The sequence below is a fragment of the Phalaenopsis equestris genome, unplaced genomic scaffold, assembly GCF_001263595.1.
Source record: "Phalaenopsis equestris unplaced genomic scaffold, ASM126359v1 Scaffold229743, whole genome shotgun sequence".
Classification (NCBI taxonomy): Eukaryota; Viridiplantae; Streptophyta; class Magnoliopsida; order Asparagales; family Orchidaceae; genus Phalaenopsis; species Phalaenopsis equestris.
This window is the reverse complement of record NW_018247716.1, coordinates 30146-41476: the sequence shown is the minus strand read 5'-3', so window position 1 is coordinate 41476 and position 11331 is coordinate 30146. Positions and strand designations below refer to the sequence as shown.

General features: G+C 37.3%; 1 protein-coding gene across 1 annotated transcript in view; it reads right to left on the bottom strand.

Moving 5' to 3' along the window:
- Positions 1-7337, bottom strand: part of LOC110038047 (NADPH:quinone oxidoreductase-like) — an 18065-nt gene extending 10728 nt beyond the window's left edge. Inside the window, exons 1-2 of the mRNA XM_020742805.1 lie at positions 7194-7337; positions 6884-7075 (exon numbers count right to left, since the gene is read on the bottom strand). Of these exons, the coding sequence (XP_020598464.1) occupies positions 6884-7075; positions 7194-7278 (277 nt within the window). The 5' untranslated portion in view covers positions 7279-7337. The remainder of the gene's footprint in view (positions 1-6883; positions 7076-7193) is intronic.
- Between the last annotated feature and the right edge of the window lie 3994 nt (positions 7338-11331).

The following is an 11331-nucleotide window of genomic DNA, read 5'->3' as shown; positions in this document are numbered from 1 at the left end:
ATATATAAACATGTAAGGATTGGGTGGTATGTATGAAAAAATATAAAAATAAAAATTGGGTGTATGAATGTATATTTGTATATAAATTAAGGTATATGAATTGAGTGGCAAGTATGCAAATCTACCCTGTTCGGTTGGTCGTCGGAATGCAATCTGATCGGCGGCATGTAGTCCGATTAGTGGGATGAAGTGCAGTCGTCAAAATTCAGTCGACAGGCGTGAGAACCCAACTTGCAGCAGAAGAGATATGCGGAAATGAATTTTGTTGTTAGAGAAGAATAGTGGAGTGGAGTGGGTGAAAAAATGAGAGAGAGAGAGAGAGAGAGAGAGAGAGAGAGAGAGAGAGAGAGAGAGAGAGAGAGAGAGAGAGAGAGAGAGAGAGAGAGAGAGAGAGAGAGAGAGAGAGAGAGAGAGAGAGAGAGAGAGAGAGAGAGCTTGAGGAGAGGAAGTGAAGGTCACTGTTGGAGGTGGAAGTGGAGAAAAAGCTCACAGCTTGAGAGGCGTTGGGGAGTGAAAGTATGAGCCGCCTCTGTTTCCACTAGATCTATAGGGAAATACGGAGAAAGAGATGAATTTTTAAGAGATCGCCAGTGATGAAGAGAAAAGGAAGCGGCTCTGCTTTTGTGCAAGTTCCCTCTGTGTGTTCTTTGCTATGAGTGTGTCTCTGAAGAGTTTTCTTTTGGTGTTAGCTCGTACTCTTTCTCACAGCACGATCCACGCTCACCGCAACTTGTAGAATGTTGAACCTGAAACTGTCTGGTAAATCGTGCCCAAAGAATGGAGCGTTGGATTGAGAATAGATGATTGAGAGAGGGAGAGAAATGAGAGAAAGAGATGAGGACTTTCCCTGGCTAGGGAAAAAAATAGGGTGTTACCGAGTTCATGGACCCATTTTACTCTATTAAATTAGATGTTACAAATCAGGGTTGCCCCCAAAAAGTCTTCCTTTTTACATCATGAAGCCACCCTATTTATAGAAGATGTGAGGGATAAAATGTACAAAAATTACTAATTTTGCTATGCATTAAAGAAAAAAGCAAATGACATTTTATTCTTTTTTATTTCGACAATTGGATCGTCTCGAGATTGATGCAAGCTTTCATGTCCATATTTTTTTGTGTTAGTGCTGATGACATTCAATACATAAGAAACTAAGTGCCCATTTGGGGCAGCTTATTTTAGTGTGGGGACGTTTTGAAAACGCCACCTTGGTGTTTGGTTAGGACGTTCGGCCCCGCGTTTTAAAAACGATGAAAATCGTGTATTTTATTTTCTTCTACAGATCGCACGCGGGGCTTCCTGTGCGTTCGACATTTGTTAGGGCTTGAATTCCTCCCGTGCCCTGTAAGATCTCTCTCGCGCTCTCACTCGCCATCTCCTTTCCGATTTTCTCCTTCGAAAACATCGATTCTTTTAGTGAGATCTATATGCCGCTATGCTTTCTGGTTGGTTTTATGGCTCGATCTTCTTTGGTTGGTTTTATGTGGCTCGATTCGATTGTCTTTACTTTTTTGGCAAGATTCGGTTTCCTTGAAGGTTTTCTTGATGATGCATTTGCTGGATTATTTGAGAATGCGTTGATGGAAATAGATTTGAGGGTTTTCTTGAGGTTTTTTTGCGTTTTTTTTTTTTTTGGTATAATATTGCAAGAATGGTAGATGAGCAAATCCCTTGAATGCATTAGATCTGTGTTTAGTTGCACCTGTTATATTGTTCTTCTCGTCTTTGTTCCTGTATGAAAACTTTAGCTCGAAATGTGGGAACTCGGCTAGTTCAAATTGTTGGAATTTGCTTGAACGCGTCCTTGTTATATTGTTCTTTACTATTCGAACTGTTGGAATCATTTAACTGTTGGAATGTGCTTCAATGTGTTCCTGTTATATTGTTCTTTAATGAATGTGCTTTAATGAATGTGCTTCAATGCGTCCCTGTTATACGGTTGGAATGTGCTTCAATGCGTCCCTGTTGTACTATTCGAAATGTGGGAACTCAGCTAGTTCGAACTTTTGGACACATGTATATTGTGTTTGATTGCAATGTTGCTCAATTATGGGGTTTAGGTGCACCTGTTTAGCTGCACCTGTTATATTGAATGTTGCTCCTGTTATAACCTGGAATTGTTTAGCTGCACCTGTTATATTGAATGTTGCTTAGTTATGGGGTTTAGGGCATTTGTTTGAATGTGCAAATACCGATCCACTCTTTAGTTAGATGATATATCATTGTTGATGGGTTTTATTGATGTGGCTAGAGAGGAGATACAATGCTAATATGTTATATTGGTCTTTAAAGATTTGGTTATTATATTTTGGCATTTCCTATTAAAGGAGATACAATGCTCATATGTGAAAGTTTATGTCTTTTGACATTTTTCGGCATTTCCTACTATTTCTGATAAAAATATGCAATGCTTATATTTTAGAGCTTCTATGGAAGCTGCTTCCATTCAAATTGGGTTCCACGACATATATGAAAAGTTTTATATCAAATTTGATGTGTATATATTGCTTTATTTTTACACTATTTGTATCAAATATAAAATGTCTATCGAGAAGCATTGTTATGTATATGAAAAGCATAACTATGTAACCTTACACAATTTCATAATAAAACATGTTCAATGTCTTACTATGGATATAGGTCTTTGACCGAACCACATAATTCTTTTGTGTTATTTTTTTTATTTTTCTTCTGTGAGCAAGTTTTTTATTTTTCTTCTGTGAGATTTACATGTTACTTTAGTTGGATTTGTTGTGGATGTATGCTCATTTTGTGGATGTAGGTTTACTTTTTTAAGGATATCTGTGTTTCTTCTCTTGTTGGTGCATTTGGATAATTTTCCTATGTATGTTTACTTACAAAATGAATTTCTTTACACAATATGTAATTTTTCATATAGCACCACAAAGTTTAAGACAAGTGAAGGTGGTCCCTCAGCGATGTGGGATAAGGAAGTTACAATTATTTTCTGCAACCTCTACATCACCGAGATTGAGATCGGGAATAGGCGAACCACCTATTTCAAAAAGAAAGGTTGGCAGCACATAGCTAAAAGTTTTAAATAATTGATTGGAATGGATTATGACAGACTGAAGTTTAAAAAAAATGGGATCAATTAAATGAGTGGAAAATTTGGAAGGAGCTGAAACGTGGATCCACGGGATTGGGCTGGGATCCAATCAAATGGACAATTGATGCTCCAAATGAATGGTGGGCCGAGAAATTAGAGGTAAAATTGTCATTATTTTTTTGTTACTTACAAATATTTTCATTTTAAACAATTATCCCCCTAAACCCCCCTCCTCATTGTAATGTTATAGGCAATGCTGACAGCAAAAAAAATACAAGCAGAGCGGAATTGACCCAGATCTTGAAGATAAACTTGACATAATGTTCAAGGGGGTTGTGGCAACGGGAAAGCTTGCATTTAGCCCTTGTGAGACGAGGTTTGCAGGAATACACGATGATTTTCCACCAGAGTCGATGGCAGTTGAAGAAGAAATACACAGCGTTAACCAGAGGGAGATGGGGGAATCAAGCTCACAGATGAAGAGGCTCAGGCTAGGAAGAAGAAAGAAAGAAAATGATACTTTTGTGAAAACTTCATTTGCAGACTCATAGATACTTTTGGAGCATCACCGCCTGCTCCAATACCTGACAGCACTATCTTCGATTGTCTTCACACTTTGAAAACCATCCCTGAAGTTGTAGCGGATAAGCACTTTCATGCAATATGTATGAAAAAACTTGAGGATCCAACACGTAGGCACATATTTATGGCAATGAAACTAGAGTTGCGAGTCGAATATTTACTTGTTATTCTAAATGATTGAGTTCTTATGTGTTTTCAAGAATTGTATTATCTACTCTTCAAAGTTATGAACTCATATGTTATTTGGAGTTGTGTTTCTTTTTTAAAATGCACTTTTAATTGATTCCATTAATGCATATTAGTAGAGATCTAATTTTTTTTATTCTTAATAGCTGAGTGTTCTCATTATTTATTCCTCGCTCGCTATATTGATTAATAATTGATGAAATAACCGAGATCTTTCTTTCTTTATGATGGATTCACAACATGAACGTCGTAAGAGAATGGCATGGGCTGCAGCTATTGTCATATTACTGTTGGAGTATTACCGATCAAGCAGTGTTCGTATATTCCGAATGACCTCAGCTTTGTTGAGGATAAATGAGTTGATGAAATGCTTTCTGGACATCCTATTAGGTTCAGTAATATATTTTGAATGGTAGTACCGATATTTATGGATCTCTAGCATGAGTTATCCCTCAATCACGGACTCTAAGGTTCTTCGAGAACGACGAGAAGGGAGGTGTTGACTATAACGCTATATATTCTGTCACAAAATGAATCAATCAGGGGTGCTATGGAGAGATTTCAACATTCATCGGAGACAATAAGTTGTTATTTTTCCAAAGGCATACAAGCACTTGTTAGCTTATTCTTTAAAATCATCAAGCCAGAGGATCCATCATTTGCTAATACTCCAGGACAAATCGCAGTCGATCCCCGTTACATGCCTTACTTTAAGGTAACAATTCTTTTATTTACTTTCATAACAACATATAAATATTTTCTAACCCTGTAAAACAGAACTGCATAGATGCAATTGACAGTACTCACGTTGATGCTCGAATACACAATCAGGACAAGGTGGCCTACAATTGTCGAAGTGGTTCGACTACTTAAAATGTCATGGTGCTATGTGACTTCAACATGTGTTTTACATATGTTATGGCGAGCTGGGAAGGGGGTGCACATGATAGTCAAATTTTTGCCTATGCTACGAGAAATAGATCGCAGGGTTTTCCTCATTTGCCTTCAAGTAAGTTTTGAAGTTTAAAATTCCAAGTTATAGGTATTTATTGTAAATAACAATAACTTCCATAACAGGAAAATACTATTTGGTTGATGTTGGATACCCAATGTACAGGGGTTATCTGAAGCCATATCCAGACACTAGGTATCATATTCCTAATTTTGAGCGAGTAAGTGACACTATTCGTGGTAGAAAAGAAATGTTTAACAAACATCACTCCTCTTTACTTGGGGTAATTGAAAGAACGTTTGGGGTGTGGAAGAAGAAATGAGTTATCCTACGTGATATGTCGTCATATTCATTTCATAAGTAGATGCATATTGTGGTGACAACAATGACACTTCATAACTTCATACGGCGACACCCTTCACGTTCAGATACGAACTTTAGTATGGCTGATAACGAAGAGCTGACAGTCTATGAAAAACCATTAGAAATCATGATTGGGCCTTCAGCTCCTGAGGATGAGAATGAATTTAATGAATTTGTAGTTCATGACGCGGAGGTATGGATGAGATGAGTGCTCTGAGAGATTTTATAGCACATGCTATAAATGACAGCTAATCCAACAAGTCTTTCTTTTCTTCATATATATGTAGATCAATTTTTATGTGTATTTTATTTTTTTGAGATAAGTACTGACATTCTTTTTTTTTTTTTTTTGCAGTTATACAAACATGACTATCAGGATATCAGTTACAAACAGAGATATTTTGTGTTATTGTGGACTACCGTCTCCGTTGCTCATGTCGCGTCAGTCTTATAGCTTTGAGAGGCAATTCTACGGTTTTGCCAAGGGTGTTTCAACTCGTTGTAGCTTCTTCTGATGGGCTAACAATCACACATATTACACTGCTAGCAGTCATGAGAATCTGATATTTTCCCAAGTTGATAGTGAAGCTGAGGACAGGCGTAGCTAGAGTTTGAAATTAAATATTTTAATATTTCTCATTGTAGTTGTACCTGTCTTTATCCTTTTTTTATTTATTCAGGTACTCACGAGAGTATGAGAATTGTATGTCATCTTTTGGAACTAATCTATGATGATTGTATGATTCTGCACCATATGCTTATGTACTACCAATAAACTATTCTGAATAAGCTGCCCCAAACAGTTTTACCAGACAGGGGCAGGAATGTCATTTATACCACCATAACCACCAATAAGCTATTCTGAATAAACTGCTTCAAACACAAAGCCATATTATTCTGATAATCTACAGATTATCAGAACAACAGATTATAAATAATCAACAAATGCCCCCAAACATACCGTAAAGGTCTGTTGATTTAGGGTCTGTTTGGGAGAGCTTGTGCGCTTCAGGATAAGCAGCTTATCCTGAAACACGACCCGCGGGTCGAGCGCGGGAGTCGATCCGCGGCCTGCATTTAGTGTAAGAAACTCAAATGCGGCAGACAGAGCTTTCAAAATTGCTCAAACCAAACGGTTAGGCAGCATTTTCAAAAACGCCGCTGCAATTATAAGCTGCCCCAAACAGACCCTAAGTGGTTTATATGTGAATTTCCTGAAGATAGTGGTTGCTTTAACGTGGCTATCCGGCTGGCAGAAGGAGAGAGTTGGTCGGCGAACTGAAATAATGTGGTCAAGGGAGAGAATTTGACTGGCCGATTAAAGTGAGGTGGTCGAGGGAGAGAGCTTGGTCGGCCGACTGAAGTGAGTGGCTGAGGGAGAGAGCTTAAGCGGCAGACTTAAGTGATGTGACCGACTATTAAATTACCTCGAGATCCGCACAGATCATTTTCTAGTATACAATTTTGAAAACCTAATTGCACAGCATAATTACCGTCTAAGAACCTAGACAAACGCAAAATGTAAAGCAAATCCACCTCCGATCTAGAAATAGAAGAGTTTTTATAGCACATAAAGCAATTACCCTACAGATAACTTGCCAAGCGATGCGGACTACCCCTGCTTACGCTAGAACACCACCCGCCCAAAAATCCATCCCTCAATCAATCCAAATAAACAAATCCAAGACAAATACTGAATCGCTAAAAGGGAATAAAAATAAAATCATTACCAGAAAAAGAGTAATTGTTCTCCGGGGAAGCAAAGAGGATGCTGTCGGCTGCTAAGATCTTGCTGCGAAAGGACTCGACGGCGGGAGGATAAACGCCGTTGACCTCAAGATCGGTGTTAAGCAGAGGAAGCGGGGAGATGTCGACGTGCTCGATCTGCATCCCTTCAATAGACTCGTTGCAGAGCTCAATTGCTTCATATTTAACGGAGATACTTGCTCATCAATACAGATGTAAGAAGAGGAAGAAAAGTGAAGATGAGGAAGAAAGGAATGTACAAAGATAGATACAGAGAAAGAGAAAAGGAGAGACCGCTTCGTATGAGACCACGATTGAAGGAGGCCTTGCGAAGTGAGCCGCAGATTGCTGCGACTTTGATTGCTTGGATAGCTGCCATTATTGCAGCCTTCCTTCTTCCCTCACAGCTTGGATGCGTTCCTCTCTCTGCTAAAGCTAGATATTTGGAGCGAAGTTTCTAGTCTTCGGCGGGGGTATTTATAGTTTCCTAAAGGAAAGAGGGAGGGTTTGAGATTAAAAATTAGTAATTTCTTATTGAGCTCAAATAAGTCTGAGTCCAATGAATCACTTTTATGTAGGGCAGATAAAAAAAATAAAATTAATTTTTTTTGTCATTCGACCTGATAACACAAGAAAATATTCATCTCATATTATTTTGCGTTGTTAAGGTGTTATTGTGATAGTATTGATGTATTATTGTGTTATTATACTACCGGAAATATTCTCATAACACAATAATACATGAATACAATACCGAAAATATTCTCATAATATAATAATGCATGAATATCACTACAAAAACATCTGAATAATACGAAATAACACAGGAAAAATATTCTCTTGTGCTAAAATAAATTTTTTAATTTTTTTATCACCTCTACATGGTGTGATTTTATTGGATTGTAGATGTATCTCTACATCTGAAGTCCGGGCGTAATATTTATTCGGATTGAAATGGACTGAAAGACAAATCTAGAAATTTTGAACCTAAATCCGGGACTGCATATGGGCAGTTTGGGCATCCAAGCGGACTACGGAATTAGAAACTAGAAGTTAAGCTGCTGGACAAATGAAAAAATAAATAAATAAGAATTTCAGCTCTGAAGCGTATATTCAAGAAAGCAAATTTGACTTGATATGTGCAGGAACCTTCTCAAGTAGAAATTTACATTTTTTTTTTATTATTATTTTTTTTTTCATCCTATCCAGTGGACCAAATTTCACCCTCATTTTTTTTTTGGTTTCCTTTTTAATTTGGACCCTCGCGCCTCTTTTTTTCTTCTTCGTGCCCCCTCTCCTAATGCCTTATCTGTTGCAATATTTCTACATAATTGAGTTAATTCTACAATTATAATATTTTTTTTCTTTACATTTTACTTTTTTGAAATTGGATGTCTTATCACAAACGTGCATTAAATATCACATTTCATGCCTATTATACCAGTGAAAAATTTCTATGCTTGTGTGTGATGGTTGACAAATGCTTCAATTGTTATAGTATCCACTTAAAAGCTAAGGACTGTTAGCTCGAAGTTTAAGGTCTGCCACAAGTGACAAACGCTCAAAAAAATAATTTTAAGTCCCATCTCATAAATAAGTGGCATATGTCAAATGAAAGACAATTTCAGAAGCATCACGGAAAGGGTTAATAAAAAAAATTATTTTAGCCTCAATAACAGCCGCAGTAAGTGGTAGCGTATCAATCGTATCTACTTCTCCTCCTACAGCACAATACTAGCAGTACTGGCAATTATAACTACCACCACTGATGTATCAACACCCATCAAAGCTGCAATACGAGCCTCAACGATCTCAAACTCCAGACTGTCCCAGACAGTCGATTCCACTGCAATCATTTGTTATGATGTGGAAAGAAGCGTGAAGCTCCTAATGTGGTGACAGATACTATCCATATTTAAAGCAACTAATAAGGGTATTATTTGACTTTAGGAAAACTCATTCATTTATATCAAACAAAATTGCATCTGGTACATTGATTTATTATTACAATCACATCTACCAATCATTATGTCATCTGGCTCACCCATAATCGCTACCCAATTTGTTTGTGATTGTAACACTGCCATCAATAACATGCTTAAACCTGATACACTTATAATTTTCTCACTAGCTAAGTTCGATGTAATGTTTGTTATAGACTGGCTATCTACATCCCCGATAATTATAAATTATCGATAGAAATGGGTGAACTTCTGTAAACCAGACTTAGCTCCTATTTGCTTCAAGAGTAGTAGAGGAGCTATTTATTGTCTAATTTTGGCAATTAAGGCTTATAAGTTGATCTTCCATGGGTGTGTTGGCAATCTAGTTTGTGTGGTAGATTCCGAGAAATCAAGTGCTAGTTTAGACAATGTCCCAATAGTTTGAGAATTTGCTGATGTATTTCATGAAGACTTAGTTGGACTTAGCTAGCTTACCACTGAATCATGAGATCGAGTTCACCATAGACATACTTTCGATGAGTACTCCAATTTCTAAAGCATTATTTTGGATGGCCACACTAGAAATTGAAGAGCTTAAGATCCATTTGTGGGAATTTTTTGATAAAAGATTCATCTAACCCAAATGTTTCACCTTAGGGATAATGTTTCACCTTAGGGAGCATTATTTATGTTCATGAAGAAGAACGATGGAAGCATGTGGTTGTGCATCGACTACAGAGAGTTGAATAAGGTGGTTGTGAAGAAAAAATACTTATTGCCTTGTCTAAATGATTTCTTCGCAATCTACCATCACTTGAAGATCCAAAATGAAAACGTTTCAAAAAATGCTTTTTGATCTTGATATGGACACTATGAATTTCTTGTTATGTTGTTTATTTTGACTAAAGCCCCTATTTCCTTTATAGATTTAATGATTTCAAGCTCTTCTTAGATCAATTCCAATTTGTCATTATCTTTATTGATGATGTTTCGATCTACTCCAAGAATGAAGAGGAGCAGACCCAACATCTCAGAGCAACATTGAATATTCCTCGAGAGAACAAACTTTATGACAAATTTTTTAAGTCTAAATTTTGACTTCGAGAACAAACTTTCTATAGATCTTACAAAGATTAAGGCAATAATAGATTAGTTGAGATTAAGCGTTGTTGTTTTGGTTTTATATGTAAACTCGGAGTCACCGGCCTGCTTAATTATCATCTTAGGATTCCCTTTTCAAAGAGCCCTCTTACTTGAATCATTAGAAAGATTCAGGGAAGATAAGGGATCAAATAATAGGAAACCTGAGATGAAAACTGCAAACAAATTTAAAAAAAGAACACAAAGAACTTATGTAAGGTAAACTTCATACGATAAGTCAAGATTGTAAGTCCAAAACAAGACCAGATCAAAATATTTATAAACATGTTATCATGAAAATAATCCTTACATAAGAAATCCATAATCAGAAAATCAAAAAGAAATTTTGGTTACAGGGTCAAGAGTAACTCCCAAAGGGACATATCCATTTGATTATTTACATCTTAGAGGATGCCCAAGAATACTCTCGATTAAAGGAATCATGCTTACATACGAGTGATGAATAGTAAATGGTGTGTTAAAGGATGGTTATCTCATAAGATCATTTCAATGCCTTCTAAGCTCACGCTAAACCATAAGGGAAGAGAACAGGTTTCCCATGATCCCAATTGGATAACGGCTCGTTGATGACCAGAGCCAATGAAATAATCAGGCTTGTCATAAGGTCTACATTATACTTTCAGGCCTAATCGTGTCATAAAGGTAGAAGGTGAATCACCATATCCTAAATGGGTGGTGGCTTGTCCGTAATTGGGGCCAAAGAGATGACATCGATGAAGCATCAACAAAAAACATGGCTCGAAGTTTGGTAGTAAGGGAAGGGAAAGGAATCCTAATTGGGTAGAGATAGTTGGGTTAGGAAATCATGGATATGTGATCCTAAGCTATTGAAGTCTATCTGGTCAAGAAGGTAGTCAATTGAACCCGGCCAAAGGAAAAATTATTCCATGCGGACACCGCATGCAGAAATGCATGTGGTGTCCGATCTCCACCGTCCATCACAGATTTGGTGGGATTTTTTTTTGTTTTAAAAAAAAATTGAAAGTGGATCCCACCAAACCCGTGATAAATGGTGGAGATCGGACACCACATGCATCTCTACATGTGTTGTCCGCACGAAATAATTTTTCAGACAAAAGACCCTCTTGTCAGTAATTCATGAATTGCGTCATCCAAGGGAACCTCGATTGCCCTAAGGTCAATAGAAAGAAACTCTAAATCCTATGATCCTTATAGGTAGAAAGTAGAGGCGGGACTTACACATACTAAAGTGATAAGGAAGATGCTGGAGTGAAAAGAAAAGAGAGATACAACTACAAGGTCGAGATGCTCTCACAAAGGACTTATACCCAATTTGGGTCACGGAAGTCTCTAACACCCTAAGCATG